Source organism: Apis florea, unplaced genomic scaffold, assembly GCF_048593485.1.
Source record: "Apis florea isolate Af1SG1 unplaced genomic scaffold, ASM4859348v1 contig_3158_pilon, whole genome shotgun sequence".
In the NCBI taxonomy this organism is placed as follows: Eukaryota; Metazoa; Arthropoda; class Insecta; order Hymenoptera; family Apidae; genus Apis; species Apis florea.
Window position 1 is genome coordinate 476,438 of NW_028256713.1, and position 18,890 is coordinate 495,327.

The 18,890-nt window shown below is 40.3% G+C and overlaps 1 protein-coding gene across 9 annotated transcripts in view; it reads left to right on the top strand.

Annotated features, from left to right (window-relative positions):
- Nucleotides 1-18,890, top strand: part of C3G (C3G guanyl-nucleotide exchange factor) — an 81,777-nt gene that overhangs the window by 50,684 nt on the left and 12,203 nt on the right. For 6 of the 9 annotated variants that reach the window (XM_086909631.1, XM_086909628.1, XM_012495101.3 and 3 more), the window contains 5 exons: nucleotides 16,557-16,959; nucleotides 17,041-17,265; nucleotides 17,479-17,664; nucleotides 17,843-18,150; nucleotides 18,678-18,794. In XM_086909631.1, the coding sequence (XP_086765757.1) occupies nucleotides 16,557-16,959; nucleotides 17,041-17,265; nucleotides 17,479-17,664; nucleotides 17,843-18,150; nucleotides 18,678-18,794 (1,239 nt within the window). The remainder of the gene's footprint in view (nucleotides 1-16,556; nucleotides 16,960-17,040; nucleotides 17,266-17,478; nucleotides 17,665-17,842; nucleotides 18,151-18,677; nucleotides 18,795-18,890) is intronic. The other 3 variants (XM_086909634.1, XM_086909632.1, XM_086909635.1) reach the window with 1 other exon arrangement.

The window sequence follows — 18,890 nt, forward strand, 5'->3', positions numbered from 1 at the left end:
GAGATAAATGTAATTGGTTTGTTGGATGTTTCCAAATGTTTGCGGCGAGTGAACTTGCGAAACACGATTGAGTTTTCGTTCATTTGGTGGAATTGGATTAAACGTTTGAAAAAAGTATGGTAAAAGGTTTTTTTTTCATTCCGATTCGTGTTCCATCCTGTGAAGTAAAGATCTTGCACCTGGAATATCGGTGCAAGTTTCGAATTTTTAGCCAATTTCGTTGAACTTTTTAATAGTTTTGTTGTTAGTTTGTTTCTGATCATGTATTTTTTTTTAAATTTTCAAGATAGGATTGAGATTAGAATATTTAATATTTATTTTATCTAAATATCGTAATATTCAATTCTTTTAAAGTATGAGTTTTCAGTTAAGGTGGAATTAAAGTAGGAAACATAAGGTAGATATTATTTATCTTAATGATAAAGGAGCAAGAAAATGTATGGTAATGGATGTGGTGAAGAACTCTGCAAGAATTGGTCTTGAGAAAGGATGATTCAGACAGACTCCTTCCCGGACATTGCATCAGCATTTTTTCAATAATGTGAAACATTACTTAAATGGAAAAAAACGAATGATGACAACGCCAAGGGTATCCTGTATAATTTCATATATATAAAAATATGATTTCACTTAACCTTTCAGAAGTAAGTCCGAAGATGTTTCTTCTTGCTCGCTTCAATTATCGTTGGAAAGAATAAAAGGTTAAATTGATTGATAATTTTAAAGAAATATTTTTTTTTTTTTTTAATATTAAAAATGAGAACCGGTATTAATAAATAGATAAGTATGATGCAATGAGAAAATAGGTTAGGTTAGATTAGGTTAGATATCAATAGTCACACAAAGACCAGCCTTTATATTATAAAATACTACGCATAAAGAGGCGTAGTCGTCTCTCGTCTTTAACCTTGCATTCCTCGAGTTCAAAGATATACATCTTCGTTTTCGAGCAAGCTTTTCTCAGACCAGATTTTGCAACTTGGAAAACATCTTCAATTTTCTTTGCTTTCGCTCGCTTCCATGTAAATTCCACCTCATAAATTATATATTTCTTTTTTTAACTTGCTCCAACTACAATTACAAAAATTAGACTAAAATATCAACTCCATTCCTCTCCAAATCAATTTTCTTCGCCCAGTTACGAAGCGAAACAAAATTAAAAAAAAATATTTCAATCGTTCTCTCTTCTCCCGCGTCAAATCGAGCATATCCGGCCGGCATTCGCAGGCATTTTACGCATTTTAAAATCCCAGATTCAGAACATCCCTCCCTCGATCCGACGACCTCTTAATTCGGCCTACGACACTGACCCTCCCTCCCTCCCTCCTCCCTCCACTCGCGCAGCTTCACCCCTTCGTGCCGATATCACCGTCGAACCGTGAAATTCCCAGCTGTGGAAACTGGCCCCGTGGTATTCCGTGAACATTAAAGTCCCGTAATTGCATCGCCGCGAGGCGAAACAGGGGCGGGGAGAGATTTCGTGCCGAATCGGCTCTCCTCCGCTCTCACCCTCCCCGTTTCCATGGCGGCGGCCATGGCGGTGGTCGCATAGAACTCTCTCGACCTGTTAACAAATTAGCCGAGGAATTTGTTGATCGGTGGCAGAGGCGGCAACGTAGCGTATGATTAAACCACCGATCGAAATTACGCGAGGCCCATTAATATTCCGTAATAAGTGTGATTAACTCCGCGTCGACCGCGTAAATCACGTTCGCCGGTTTAGGCTGGCCGTCCAAGGCTTCGATAAACGACGGCGCCAATTTCGAAAAACGGATCGGATTCTCTCTTTTCTGGAGGAGAGAAGGGAACGCGTCGAATTTACATTATTTTCCATTGCTAATTGTATGTGTATATATATATATACGTATATATATAGATGTATAGAATAATCTTTCGTTAAATACGCGGGTAATTTTAAATGCAAATGGCTTCCCACGCAGGAAACATATCAACGCGAGTTTACATTTTTGTCAGTTTACGGGTGGTGAAAATTCTCGTACCAGTATCTGCTTTCGCGATAATAGATACGACTTGAAAAAAGTTATAATTTCTTTAACTATAGTCGGTCTGCACAAGATGAGGTACGACGGCCGACTATGATATGACGATTGGAGTTGATGCACATCGAGTATCTTTCTCTGGAAATATAGATATTTTGTTTTTATCGTCAATTATTTTTCAATAAACACCGTCAAAGCAACGATCTTTCACTGTGAACATTTTTGGCGGAAAAGTCACTCGCAAAAGAAAAAAAGAGGGAGAAAGGAACAATTTTTGACAAAGCGTATCCTTACGGCAGAGAATATATATACGTGCGATTAAACAAGGCGAAAAAAAAATTGTTCGATGTTCTCCTTTTCGTTCCTTCTCGTTCACTTCGTTTTGAAATTTGCCGCGTCTCGCATCGATTGCCTGGAAAACTGGGGAGGATTGTCTGGAGCAGAGAAGCATTTCACGGTGTTTCATCGTGTTTTGGCCGCCGTTTCGTTTCGGCCTCGCTTACTAAATTTAGTTCGTTGTCCGAAGCCACCATCTTGGAATAATCCTCTTTCGGCGTTTAAGCTATTTCGAAAGCTCTTTAAAGCTCGCTTCTTCATATTTTGCCGACGTCGCTCTCGAACCATCCTCCTCTCAAGGATCCCTCTGATCTTCTGATTTTTGTAAAATCGAAATCGTCCTCCAGAACACTTGTTTGATTTCCTTTTTTTTCTTCGTTATTATTGTTATTCTTAATACAAAATTCGATGATACGTTCCATTTATTTCTAAATAGAAATATGATTTTAATTTGGCTTGTAAAACGTGTTTACGAATTTTGAAGATGTAATAATTTATAGAAAAAAAAAAAAATGTAGAATCTAATCGAGAATTTTATCGAAAATTTCACGATTAATTATTTAAGAAATTTGCGCGAAGAGTTCGGATTCGTGGAGATATTTCTCGGCTCGAAATCCATAGAAAAAATTGGACACAACGTTTGTTAACCCGTAATCTCCGTTATATGCGAATTTGATATTTCAATATTTATGGTAAAGCGTGTTATACGGTCTCTTAATCGCGTTGGCGTTCACGATATCCGCAATATTCCCCGAATTTCACACCTTCCTAACGCGTCATTCGATCTTCCTCGAGCCACTGCTAAGAGAAAAAAAAGGAGGAACAGAGTTTATCTAGAGTACATACGGGCGATAAGTTGGGGAACGTTTCTTAACCAAGCGCATCTCGCTGCAAAAAAAGAAGCAAAGTTATAATGAAAATTGGATGATTGTATGGGACGATCCTACAAGCTCTGTACATTTTCTAAAACAACGAATGAAACGAATCGAACTTGAATCTTTAATTTTACATTTTCGACATCCCTTCTCTTCCATTCCCCATCATTTTTCATAAAATACAAAGAGAATTGCGAATTTCCTAGGTCGAAAATCCTAAATTTCAACATGATGAAAAATGTCCGCCCAACTGTTTTACATTTCCTTTCTCACAATTAAAGTATTCGCCTCGAATTTCAATTCCTCCTTTCGATCGTTCAACTTTTATTCCATTTATCAACACCTCGTCTTGTCTCGTCCAGGTACACTATGAACCGGTAATCCGTTAATTTTGGTGGACACGCGCGTGTCCCGGAGGAACGGCGGCGTGTGCATTCCCTGACACCGGGGATCCACCCCGAAATAACCGCGAGGTTGTTGCACCGCTCCGTAATACGCGACGACTGTGCCGCGCATTCGAGTCTCCAAAAAACGTGGCAGACGAGACGTGGCCGCTCGAATTTCATCGTTACCATGCCACGGATGATGATAGTCCAGGGAATATTGGATGGCGAGAAGCGGCTATCCTCCTCTCTCCAGAGAGAGAGACAGAGAGGGGTTGAAACAAGGGGTTGGCCCTCGTGCACGCATTCGAGGGACGCGTTCGAATCGACGTGTTTTACGACCTGGTAATTTCCCTGTATGAGAATCTAATCCATCGTTGGGATGAAATATCGGAGTTTTTACCGGGCTTGAGATTACGTTTATGAAAATTTTCGAGTGAGTATGCGCGTGCGAGGGAAAGTAATACGATAAAAATATGTCGTTCTTTCGATTAATTCTGAACGTGTATTAAGAGTGGTACTATTTGTAATAAAAGGTTGAAAAATTATATATTACTTATCTCAACGAAAGATTGAAAAATCGATGATGATAACTTTGAATAGAAAGAGAAACTCTGGATATATTCATCGATACGGAGTTTGAAATTTCGTACCGAAATTGATTTGAATTTTGAGAAGTTACCTACTGCCGGTAAGTTTCGAAAGTGTAAAAGGAGACGAAACATGACGTCTGGAATTTTTTTCAACGCGTCATCCATTCACTGAAACAACGTTTCAGCTTGCACGTTGCTGTTACGATAAATCTGCCCGAAACGAAATCCAGGGAATGATATTCCGAACGTCGGCCGAACGATTGATTAATAGACCGTTTTCCGCGGACAGGGGGATGATCCTGATTCCCCGCCGCGAAATACCCGGAAAATCCGCATCTCGGTATTAGGCACGATCCGCCGTGAAATCGCGTATCCGATAACCGCAAACCGCGATAACCATCCCGTGTCTCACACGTGTTTCTCCGCGTACACTCCTCTCCATAATTATATACGGGCGGCACCTGTGATGGGCAAAATTTAATAATAATTGACGTCGCGAATGAAACTTGCTCCGATAAGTTACTTTGCTAATTTATTCGTTCGAAACGTAATAGTAATAAGTAATAAAGCAAACGGTGGATTTTACATTAAAATCAACTTATATAATTTATGATAAATGTTGTTGTACGATAATTAAACTAAGTTTGTCCGAAATTTTTAACTAGTTTTCAACGGGTTAATAAACAGACGTTTTTCAAATTGAGCGTAATTGTAGCGACAAATAATTTTTAATAATTCAATTTCACTCGAACTTCGACTTATTTATTCATTATAAGCTGTTGCCAATTATGCCCATAAACTTGTGTAACTCCCCGTTCTTATAACTCGAATGAAATAAGTCTCTTGGATTTTTATATACCAACCAGATTTTTATTTTCAGAAGTGTGATTTCGCACGCACACGAATCGTTGCGTACTTATGAACAAGAGTGTACACGCGTTGTGATACCTTTGGCTCGGTAACACGACCATTTCCCTCCTTTCCTTTTCTCTCCTCTCTCTTCCACCCTTTTTCTCGTTTCTTCCACTCCTTTTTGCTCCTCTCGACGACGTATAGATTGCCTCAGACATCCTGTGCCGTTTTGTTCGTCGCATTATGGCCGCGCCGCTATCGAGTTTCCCCGAGCGGGTATCGCGGACGATTTTCAACCCCGTTCCTTGATTAGAGGCGGAGGAGAGAGAGAGAGAGCCGGTTGGGTGAATCGATACGATGCCGCAACCACCGACGTCGATATCGTTTCGCGAAATTGTTGCCTGCGATAAGGGCGAGCATTGGCCGATGAATACGAGCAGAGAGAGAGTCGGACACGGGGAGAGGAGAGGGGGGGAGGGGGGGAGGGGTGGATAGTTGTAAGGGCTCGAATTGTTCGAAATGGACCGTTGTTTGTGTAATCATTTATTAACTCGATGTTGATGATTTGTTGATAACAGAGGTAAGGTTTGAAAGGAGAAGGGGAAATCGTGGATAAAATTTCAGGAGAGGATTGTATCGAGTTTATTTTGTATCGAGTATTAGGAGGATGTATAGTTTCAACACTGTGCACACGTGTTTATATTTAAGAAGATTGCCAATCGAGTGAAAAGAATCTTTAGAATATGCATTTTCTAATATAAATACACTAGTATAATAATAAAATGGCGATATACGAGTGGAAAGGGTTGATTCGGGATATTTTGGAAAGAGGATGATCGGTTTCGTTCGATGGAATAATATATGAAAAAAAAAAAAAATCTAATTCGAATCAAGAGCAATCGTCTGAATATCGAAATAAAAATAAAAAACGAAAAAAAAAAAAGAAAGAAAGAGTGTTTCCAAAGAGAACTTTAAAAAACTCATCTTCCCTCCCTCGAATTAATTCTTCTCGAATCGTTAACAACATCCTTTATGGCGTACCATCTCTAAGCTCTATTGTCGCAATTAGGCAGAGTTCGATCACCCTCCTCTCCCCCTCCGTAATTTCTTGCTCGGTTCCGGATTCCATCGCGCCTCGTTAATCCGAAATCCATTAGTTCGAGCTGCCACTTAACGAAGCCGCGGTTAATGAATTTTCACCGGCTAAGGCAATTATTGGCGCGATTCCTCTTTGTCTAATATCCTCGTCCATTTCGAGAATGAAACGACACGAGTCTCTGTCACGAGAGCGTTCATCTTTCGAACGTTGTGACGAAGAAAAGAGAGAAGAAGGAGAAAGTAATTGTGCGATGGAAATTCGTTGGAAATCGCGATTCATGACGGAGAAAGAAAAGGATTACGCTCGTTGCTCCTTGGTATAGCATTCTTTGAATAACAGTGCAGTGTGGAATTTATTCCATATCTTGGATTTTAAAAATCGGAAGTTGACAGAACGAATCTCGTAGCCGAAATGAATTTTTGAAAAAAAAAAAAAAAATTGGTTCGAGAATTCGAATGAATGCCAAGATCGTTTCCAAACATATCCTCGAGAAGAGACTTGAAATTAAATGTTATAAGATTAATTGTTAAATCCAATCCAACGAGTTAGTTGTACACTACTCCGAACAGGCGTCTCAAATAATTACGGAGAGGTTGGATTTTTTCATACGTTTTCAGAAAACGTTTGAAAGTTTAAACAGTTTGCTGTCTAGTCGAGTGCTCCCTCGATACGTTCGTCGATTCAAGTTTGACTGAATTATCCGCGATAACCTTGAAGAGGAGTTTGGTTGGTTGGTCGAGCGAGTTGGAAAGAAATCGGTGAAGCATCGGGGACGAGGAATAATGAAACGTGACAGCGGAATATTAAAGTGATTTTCCCGATCGCGGTGGAAAACGGTCGGCTCGAATAAATCATCGATGACGTAACGAGCGGGAAGAAAATTCCCGATGTAAAATGAGCGGGCTTCGTACCTTCGTTTACATGGCAAATTTATCGGAAATTCGAGATTATCCTATTAATATCCCCATTTGTTTTAATATATTTTCAAGCATAATCCCTTTATCATTTTTCAACTATCGTCGTGTTCGCGATATTTCTCATCATATTTTTCACGGGTGCGATGATCGATATTTGCCAAAAAAAAAAAAATTATTAGAACACGATCTGATTTGTAACATACGATGTGTAAATTCGAAGTGAAGTCGCGAGTAAAAATTGAGTTACATAAAATTCAATGGATAACAATAAAAATAATTATTCAAAAGTAGGAACGAGAGTAGAAAAGGCAGCCATTAAATTGGATTTCGTTTCGAAGTGGTAACACGAGAATTAAGGTGGGAAAAAAATGTATAATATTTTCTTCTGTTCATCCTCGATTTCGCAACGCCCGGTTTCACCGAAGCGATCCATTAAAACCTCTAACGAACCAGCGACGAGCAATCAAACGACCCGCGAATCCTCTCGGGAACGTGCACGCTCGCGCTTCGTTCTTTTTTTTTTTTTTTTTTTTTTTTTCCCCAAACGAGACAAACACCGTTGGAATTTCGGTACTCGAATCACGGTACTCGTAGATTGCGGTTCTACGCGGACGATCGACCATTAAATCGGCGGAAACGCGGTACCGTGCGTCCACTTCCTCTCCAGATAACTCTCCATATCGTCTCTAGACGCGTGCTAAAAAAAAATTTCGTAAAACGTCTATGCTGGAGTTAGGTTTCCAATACAATTTTATTTTGCGGATGTAAAGATTGATCGGTGAATTAAAGGAAATCGGTTGGATTAAAGGAAAATGTCTGCTTCGATACTTTGATTTATGTTATTATAGTCTCTCGTGAGGGATAATAAAATTGTATAATTTGATAATTTATACGAATTATAGAGTGTAATGAATCGTTAAATGGAATCAATTTCTATCAGTATCTTTAGAAGAATAAGAAATGGATTGATTTACAAAATATATTATAAGTTCGTTTTTTGAGATGAATGCTTAAAAAGAGCATTCTGAGATTCCTCTTGCATCTAACGGGATAAGCCAAAGCAACATTTTTCTGCAATAACTTTTGTTAACGAAAGATTAAATTAATAAAAAAAACATTGTCAAAATCAAGACGAAGCGGTTGGATATGTGATACTGGTCAAAAAAAAAGAATGAATAAACTAATTAATTATTATTCGTACAGAATACCACTCACTCCTCTTTTATCATCTGATTATCCAACGTTAAGGAAAATTTTTGCGGCAAAATATTGCTTGAAATTATCTCAAGAATAGTTAATTCAAACAAAACAATCCTTGAACTTAAAATTTAAAATTTATTTCACTTAGATTAATTAGTTAAATAATACTCAATTTTGCTTGACACACGATACATATTACTCACAATTGAACCATAGTCTGCGCCACGAATGGTTAACGCATTCCCATTTTTAGAACACCTCGAATATAACTGCAATTATATTGTATATTTCGATTGTAATTCAAATAAAATAATCCATCCTTGAACTTAAAATTTAAGATTTATCTCACTTAGATAAAAATATCGCATTTGTCCTGTTAAATAATACTCAATTTTTGCTTGATACGTATTAGCGACGATTAAAGCGCGGTATGCTTTACGATGGCTGGATGTTGCGAGAGGAACTAATCGAGTTTCCGTCGAGTGAAACAGATCTCTCGTAAATTCAGTGGCAGGGAAACAGCGGCCATTTCGGTACACGTGTAAACGCGGTCGAAAACGCGGATCTCGGCCTCATTAGCGTTCGCGCGTTCCTCATTCGGCGTCGTAATTGTTAATTAATTGGTGCCACGATTCGAGTCGAGGATTCCTTCACCTCTGTTTTCTCGACTTCTGGATCGATGGAAAAGTGAGGAGGGAGTGAAGCGTGAGAGATCGATACATTTTTGCAAAAACGATCGTGGAAAATTCACGAATATCGTGAAAATTGATCCTCGATGGAACGTAAATATTTGTTGCGAATGTCGATAATCAATAGATGTCACGATGCTCATCCTATATTTATCTACGTTTACTCGAATTCGGGATGAAATGGGTTGTTTTTGGGGAGCGCATTGCAAAGAAAATCCACGGTCAAAGGTTTTGCTTGTGGAAACACGAATCCATTCCGATTTTCGACGCTGCATTGAATTATATTGATCTTACCGAAATTGCATCTTCATTTTAATATTTTATATTTTTGTAGAAAGTATCAAATATTGCAATAATAATAATAATAATGATAATAATAATTTGGACAATGTAAATTTCCAACGTAAGTTGATTAAATCGTACAATGTGTTATGTGAACGTATTTCGTTTGCCGGTGGTCTGCGTAATTGTCGATTAAAGGGTTGATTAAATTCATTCGGACGAATAATCAACGTCAAAGAGTCAACGACGCGCTATCATCGTTTCCAACGATACATTATACACAACAGAAATAGAGCAATCAGGAATCATTTATTTCCGTGGACATTATTCACGTAGCGTATTAATTAATTAAATTGGGAATAATCATTTTAATCCTTTCATCGAAACACAAACGTATAATGATTATCTTACATATGATTAACATCTATCTAAATTTTTAATTACTTTTATAATTACGAAATATATATCGATCCTGCCAATCTTTCTTTCGAATATACATCAAATCCAAGCACAAACTTTTCAACATCTAAAAAGCTTCCTCTCGAACACGTTACCTTTTTCTCAATCTGTTTTTCGTCCATGCATTGAAAACTCGCTCTCGTCAGCTGTTTTCCAACCTTCGAAACATAATCCTCTCGAACCCATTAACCTCCTCAACATCCAAAAGCCACTTTTCGTTACTCAATCCATTCGCGTACACACGCGTCATCTTTCATCCATCGATGCTCTAAAAATTCGCTCTCGCTCAGCTCCAACACTCTCTCAGACCCGATCCTCCAAATTTCATTCCATCGGCATTCTCGAAACGCGTCCAACATCCAGAAACCAGTTTCAAACGCGTCCTCCTCTCAAAAGCAATCCACTCTCCACTCTCTATCGCATTGTTCAATCCGTCTTTCGCCCATTTTCGAGCCGCATTAAAAATTCTCTCCCGCCAACGATCCAAGGTCATGCCCAGCTGTCGATCCTCGAAATCCTCGAAATCCGCGATTAGAATCGACACTAGCTTTGCGTATTCACGACGTGACGACGATGAGGAGAACGCGGTTTCCATCGAGTCGAGAAGGGTTGGTTTTCACGCGGCCGCCGGGGGGAGGCTTTCACGCTGATGAATGGCCGCCAGTGGCGGCGATTAAAGGGAACACGCGTGCAAAGTTATCGCGGACGTTGGCGTTCTCGAGCACGTTGCACGCTCGCGATAACGATGAAAGGACCGACCTGCGTCGAGACACCCGTTCGAAAAGTTGGTTTGCGCCGCTGTTTCATTAATTCCACCCGCGAATCCGCCGATGATAGGCTATATCGATAAGCTTCTCGTTATCGAAGCGATATTTCCTTCTTCTTTTCTTTTTTGGAGGAAATGTTGCGGAGAGATTGCGGATGTGATGGAAAATGATTTATCGAATTTAACCCTTTCGTTATGGGCGACTTCGCCGCGGCAAACGTGTACGGTGTTTCGAGAAAGATCGTTGCTTTGACGGTTTATTGAAAAAAAAAAATTGATGATGAAAACAAAATATCGATGCTACGTTTCCAGAGAACTCGATGCGTGAATTCCAATCGCTCGTCATATCGATATGCGGCATCTTGTGTAGACTGACATACTATAGTCGCCTATAGTATCTCGGTGACATTTTGTGCAGAGCGATTGTAGTACCTCGGTGACATTTCTATAGTCGCTCGTAGTACCTCATCTTGTGCAGAGCAACTATAGTACCTCGTCTTATACAGAACGACTATAGTCGGGCATAGTATCTCAGTGGCATCTTGTGCAAAACGAGTATAGTCGGTCGAAGTACCTCAGTGGTATCTTATGCAGAGCGACTACAGTCGCCTATAGTGGCATCTTATGCAGAACGACTATAGTCGGCCTTAGTACTTTAATAGCATTTTATGTAGATCGACTATAGTCGGCCGTAGTACCACCTCAGTGTCATCTTATGCAGAGCAACTATAGTCGGTCGAAGTACCTCAGTGGCATCTTATGCAGAGCGACTATAGTCGTCTATAGTACTTTAATGGCATCTTATGCAGAACAATTATAGTCGCCTATAGTGGCATCTTCTGCAAAGCGACTATAGTGGATCGTAGTACCTCAATGGCATTTTGTGCAGAGCGACTATAATCGGCCATAGTACTTTAATAGCATTTTATGTAGATCGACTATAGTCGGCCGTAGTACCTCAGTGTCATCTTGTGCAGAGCAACTATAGTCGGTCGAAGTATCTCAGTGGTATCTTATCCAGAGCGACTCTAGTCGCCTATAGTGACATCTTCTTCAAAGCGACTATAGTGGATCGTAGTACCTCAGTGGCATCTTGTGCAGAGCGACTATAGTCGGCCGTAGTACCTCAGTGTCATCTTATGCAGAGCAACTATAGTCGGCCGTAGTACCTCAGTGTCATCTTGTGCAGAGCAACTATAGTCGGTCGAAGTATCTCAGTGGTATCTTATCCAGAGCGACTATAGTCGCCTATAGTGACATCTTCTGCAAAGCGATTATAGTGGATCGTAGTACCTCAGTGGCATCTTGTGCAAAGCGACTATAGTCGGCCATAGTACTTTAATATCATCTTATGTAGAGCGATTATAGTCGGCCGTAGTACTTTAATAGCATTTTATGAAGATCGACTATAGTCGGCCGTAGTACCTCAGTGTCATCTTATGCAGAGCAACTATAGTCGGTCGAAGTACCTCAGTGATATCTTATCCAGAGCGACTATAGTCGCCTATAGTACTTTAATGGCATCTTATGCAGAACGACTATAGTCGCCTATAGTGGCATCTTCTGCAAAGCGACTATAGTGGATCGTAATACCTCAGTGTCATCTTATGCAAAGCAACTATAGTCGGTCGAAGTACCTCAGTGGTATCTTGTGCAGAGCGACTACAGTCGCCCATAATACCTCAGTTTATGCAGAGCGACTATAGTTGCCTGTAGTACGTCAATGGTGCTCTTATGCAGAGTGACTATAGTCGGCCATAGAAAGAGCTAACACGGTTACGAGAAAACGAGTTGTTTAATCCAATTGCGGCAGTTTATACTGTGCAGTGACTCGTTATCGTGCTCGTATCGGCCGCGTTTTATTAGAACGTCTTGACTGTTGGTTAATTTGTAATGTCGCGGCCAGGTGACGGCCGAGTTATTCCCAGTAATGCGGAGTAAATCTTGAAACGAGGGGAGGGGAAAAACGCGAGCTGTTTAAATTGTCGCTCACACCGTTAACGAACGTTCCAACCTCGATGAAATTACTTCTGAAGATTATAATTTTAATTTCAATTTCGTTCGTTATAATTTGAAAATTATTATTAACTAACAAATCCAATTAACAAAATCCGATCATCCGATATCAACAACTATAATTTCATCTAATTATCACGTAATTTGCACACAATGTATCTATAACAATGAAACAAAGAATAGAGAAAAAGCATCTTTCGTCTCGTTTTCCCGTTCTGATCAGAAGCTTCCACGAAAATAAAAAAAGTATCCTCGTCGCCCTCCTCTCGCAAAAATAGAACCCATTCACGATTCGGTTCGAGACTTTTCCGGCTCCGAGAACCTCCTCGCGAGTTTGAGCACGTTCAGTTTATTTACAAAGCTGGTTCAACAACGATGGAAGGTCGTGTACGCGATCGTGGATCGAACGCGTTCCGTGAATCCGGTCAATCACGGCAATTTGCATCCGCTTCTCCCCGTTCTCGTATTTCCTACCCTCTCTCCCATACGTTTTCTATTATCTCCCCCGTCAGCCATCCGAGCCACCCGTTGCCTTTAGCGCGAATCACGTCTGATTGAGGTTTCAATCGGAATTCGTGAATAGAACTTGATTTACGTGCGTACACGGTGAGAGGAGAAGGAGGAGGAGGGACGCGCTTTGGGACGCGCGTTTCACCCCTCGTCGCGAACCCGGCAAAGATGACTGGGTCCGCCAAACGTCCGCCCCCTCATCCACCACTCCGCGTGCCAAATAGCCCGATAATGATTCGAGTTATTAATCGAAGGGAAGCGTTGCAGATTCGATGAACCGATTCCACTATTCGGAATCGTGCCGCCCGCTTCCTTATTTTCCTCCCGTGTTTTGTGCAAATAGACGATTTGCATCTCTATGAAGAGGGACGTTTCATCAAGTTTCGAAAAGTTGGGGGATGGTCTCGGATTCGAAGAGGAATCTTTTCTTCATCTTCGAAGATGAAGGAAGGGAATTAGGCCGGTGTTTTTTATTCCGATTGCAATAAAACTCGATCGAATTACTTTTTCCCTGATGCGTTAATGGAAGCGAGGAGTTTTGTGATTGAAAAATTCATTAGAAAATTATTTCCTTTTGCCTTCTTTCGAATTTTATGAGAGATGATTGGAAAGAAATCTTTCGAGATTGTTGCAATTCACTTTCTTCACGATCTATGGAAAAAAGAAAGAAAGAAAGAAAGAAAACACGAGAAATCGATGAACGATGATAAAGATCGAACAAAAAGTTTACACGATCTTCCCTCGATTTATCGTAGGACAAATCGTGTACAATAACTCGTCATTTCCATATTTTCCGATGGCATCGATCTCGTCGATAATCCATTATTGCGAGGATCACGCGAGGATACGATTTCGCACATGGCGTTAAACATCGTTTCGTCAAACGATTCGAGCATTATATATATATATATATGGCGAGACAGAGATTGGTGGAGGATATTTCGACGCGGTATAATCTGGCTACAAAGGGGTGGGACGAAGAGAGAGACGCGGGAAGAGGGGAAGGGAAGAGAGAGAGAAAAAATGTTCGAATACCGTCGAGTGAGAGGATCCTCGTCAAAGGATCGCTTTTTTCCCCCCTGGAAAATATATACGACGTAATGCGACCGTTGCGATATTCGTATTGCAAATTTCAAGGGACGAGACGCGCGCCCTGAATTTATGCGAGAAAACGATAAATAAATACCAAAAGTGTCGCGCCACTTACGCTCGCTTCCTTCTGATGGATTATTCTCTATTTTTTAGTTTCCTTTTTTTTTTTTCCATTTCAAATACGCTCTCGAGTAATTTTTTCTTTTTTTTTTAATCACGATTGAGAGGAGAATGGTGAAATAAGAATTACACAATTATAAGAAGATAAATGGTAATTCCCGATCGATCGGGGATAGAGATAGGAAGGAATGTGAAAATGTTCGGGTTCGGGATTATTGAAAACCTGTTCCCTCCGTAATTATCGTATTCTATCGTTGCGTAATACGCGACATTTATTAGAGATACGAGTTTTATTGCACGAATAAAGATATAGTTGTGCGTAAAAGTAAAAGTATAAAATGGAGTATAAAAAAAAAAAAAGAAAAAAAGAAAAAAGATACGAACGCGAAGATATTGATTACGTTTAATTATACATTTTGCAACTTGTACCCTGTCAACTCGTACGCATCATTAATGGATAAATTACTACTTCGAATCGTAGAAATAACGAAGCAAAAAAATAAACGCGAATAAATTACATCGTCCATTAACTTTCCAAATAGTACGAAACAACGTACTATTGGGTCGCGATACGCAAACCACCGCAAAGCCCTATAGGAACAAAAGCCTCTATAAACAATCGTAGCAAAAATGGGGGGGAGGAGAAAAAAAAAGGGGGAAAATTCGAAACAAAAAAATCCTCTTCTGCACACTCGAATCTTCTCGAAAAGCGATCCGATCAATCGAGCCCCGGCCATCGTTTTGACTTTCAATATTTACTCTCATTTTGTTCATCGTTCGCGATATATGTACACGTGGTATACAATATATATATATTTATTTCTATTCGTTTGTACGTCGAATCCAGCTGATCGGTTTCACGTGCTTTCAGCGACAACTACACCACCGCGAAATTTTCCAACGTTCGTTCAACACGGTTTGTAAATCGCCTCGGCGACGTCCGGTTTGACGGACAGTCCATTAAACGCGTTTCGCGCGGCTTTGCACGGATATTACGCCCTGTTTCCGCCATGTTTCGATACACGTGTTCATTACACGCATTTGCCACGACGAAAAGCCATATTAAATGATCGTTCCGTATATTTGCCCCCCCCGGACAAATCGTAATTTCGAGTTGTTAATTGTTTTAATATCGGGCCGATAATCCCGGAACGCGATCTCGTTTGATATTTACTTAGGCAAATGGAGGCAAATTTATTTCGCGATCGATTCTGAATAATAATCGAGGAAATCGATCTCGTCGTGTTCTTGTTGAATATCCTATATAAATTCGATTTTCGACAATTGTTTCCAGAAAATTTTTTCGATCCACCTTTCGCTTGGTTATTAAAATTTAAAAAATGAAAGGAACGAGGAAAGAAGATAGAGAGAGGAGTGACGGAGAATTTAAAAAATGGCTTAAAATTTAAGAAAAGAAAGGAAAGAAGATAGAGAGAAAAAAGAGTGACAAAGAGAGGAGGCGTATATACGTTGCGCCTGGCGTTATGCAATCGGTCGTGCACGTGCGCCTGGACGGCCCAAGTGCGCGGAGGAAACTCGTTGGGAATGACCAAAGGAATTTCGTATTTCTTCCCGGTTATCGGTCGCGGCGCCAAGAGTATTGCGATCCTACTGCAGTTTATTGCACCCGGTGCAATGGCCCAATATCCGAAACTGCAGTTTTAACGATAGTTCCACTTGGCTCGAGTTGGCTGAAATAACGCTCAACTACTGGAAATGCTGGAACTAACGGTTGTCGTATAAAAAAAAAAACAAAAACGTACATTTGGTCGTTCAATTTCCTCTTTAAAAATAAACCGTGATCAATATCATTTTGAAATGTTTACTTTGCTCGCAACGAGTTAGTCTTGTTTCGAACAAGAAGAAGCTCTTTCTCTCTCTCTCTCTCTCTCTCTCTCTCTCTCTCTCTCTCTCTCTCTCTCTCTCTCTCTCTCTCTCTCTCTCTCTCTCTCTCTCTCTGTCAAGGAATTATACCGCTTCGAAATTCTTTCCAGTGACTTATAACTTCAATTTTAACGCAGTGTAACAGAGAACAATTTTTACGTTCCGATTACAACTGTTGTACAATTCTTCGAAGAAATATAAAATACTTCTTAATTGTTACACCGCTTAATAACACAGCTTATTAACAATTCCATTGCACGTGCGTCATTAAATCGAACGCCATCTACAATGTAATTAATACATCTACGTAGATAATATTCCCGAGTAAAGTAAATTATATTTCAAAATAGCTCACAGATGGTAAAAAGAAACTCGTCGTTCGATTCTCCTCCTTTATCTTCGAGTCCGTATCCGTAAAAAATAAAATTACACGAGTTTTGAAAAGAGCGTGAAAATCTAACCTGACTATTTATCGGATTACAGAAGTCGAGGAGCGGTCGGGCGGGAAGGCGCGCGGCGGTAAACTTGCGCGTCGTGCGCGCTCGTTCAAGGAGGACTTCCTGGAGAAGCTCTCCCACATGCGTTCCCCGGGTAGCGGCAGCGGGGGCGGAGGGAGCGGGGCGGCCACAAGGGCCGCCTCCCCCTCCTCGCCGCGGACGCCGCGGGACAAAAGCGCCCCCGGGTGCACGGCGGACGCCACCCTCGACAAGAACCCCCTCCGTGACCTGCACATCCACGTGCGACAGGTGCAGCTGGCACTGCTCCACTTCAAGGACGTCGTGTTGAAGAAGAAGCTCGAGATGCTGCCCGGAAACGGCACCATAATCCTCGACCACATCACCACGATACACACCGTGTTGAAATCCTATTTACTCTACGAGAACAGGTAAGGAACAACGATCGACGATTTTTTAAACCTTACGAATTTCGATGTTCTAATCGTTCTATCTCTCGATTTTCCTCGAAGCTCCACTCTGGGATCGGCGACGAATCAGGTGTATCAAGCTCTAGCACAATTGTTGAAACTCTGCGACGACGTGTTGCTGCACGGCGACCAGTCCTCCGCGTTGGACACCGAGAACGTGACGCACATTATAGGATTAGTCGAGGATGCGGTGAAAAACCTGGTCGATCTTGCGAACGAGAAGATCGCCAACAGACAGAAACCTGCCGCCGTCGCGACGAGTAATAGGTAGACGCTCCTCCCTTCCCTGTCCATCCAGTGATAACAATTTCTCTTCTTCTTCTTCTTCTTCGCTAATAATTTCCAAATCTTTTTACGCACTTCGATGATTGTTTTAATTGTAAAAAAAAAAAAAAAAAAACGACCAAAAATTCGATATTTTTTTGTGTCGTCATAACCAGCAGAATTTGACACGATGTACAACTGAAATCAAACTTTCAGAACGTCGGGTTATGGATCGGAATTGACGCCACAAAGAAATTCTTTACCCGATATCCCGCTAACCCCGAGGGAAAGGCAGATTTTAGAGCAGACTGCTGCGACTACTAGTCTGGTCCGTAGTTCGCATAGTTCAGAGTCGATTTTAAGGGATTCTAGTCCACCCCCAAAACCACCACTCCCCGAAAGGTAGTCTCCTAAGCTTCTTATAGAAAGTAACAATGCATGTAAATCTTATTATTCGGTTTTACCTCGATAATGATTTATTTATTTATTTACATATATATATATATATATCGTGTATTATGAAGTTAATACACAGAGATTGTTAAAAACAACTAATCTCTCTGATCACGATAAATTTCAGAACTAATGTGTGTCTGTCGGAGGAAAATAGTTCTTCCGGCACGCCCCCGCCGTTGCCACCGAAACGAAGAACGAGGGCTCAACAGTTGCTCGACGAGTCCGAAGGTCTTTTAGCATCTAGTCTTGATGGTGTCTCCCTACGAAGTAGATCTCCAGAGGATTCCTCGTCTCTTTTAAGCGCGTCGGCTGGCAGTTTGGATTCGGCCCTAAACCATTCTCGCGACGAGGATGAGATACGGGCGATCATGGGACCAAACGACGACTCTTTGAACGATAGTATGGATCTCAGCCTGATGGCTACTATTCAGGGTAATGAATGATTGTTCTGGGATTGATGGTTTTTTTTCTTTTTTTACAAAAAAAAATTAGGGATAAACGTGTTTATCAGAGATTAATTATTTACAAATGATTATTGATTTAACTTTTTAAAAAAGAAAACGAAATAAAATGAAATTGAAGTTATCCTAACCAAGGTAATGTGAAAGAATAATGTGTAAGTATATTTCCATCTGTGTCAAGAAGAACATTATGTGGACGGTGCTTAGTCAGCAAAATAGTTCTCAACCATGCTTGTCTTAATCATCGAATCAGTTTTATTGGAAAAGCGTTCAGATACACATTTTAACTTTAATTTCTAAAAGAAATAATCTAATAGTGAAATAATTAACGTTAAAAAATTATGTGGTGTGATAATAAAAGATCGTACTTAATAATAAAACACAAATGTAGTCTCTTTCTTTTTTTAATATGTATCCATTATGTAGTAGTATCGTGATAGAGAAAATTATATAAAAGAAAAAAAGACTATGCGTTAATTATTTATTTTATATTTATAGGCATGCAAGTTAATGGTAGTTCGAACTGTAGTTGCTGGGACGGTTCCGAAACAAATCTACCAAGTACCATGTTATTAGGTCAACAAACTCCACAAGAAGTGCTTCAACAATTTACTGGTAGGTAATACAAAATTATTTTGTACTTATCGTGACTATCGTGGTATATAAATGAAGGCGTTACCGATGACGTTGCATATTTATAAATGTAAAGAA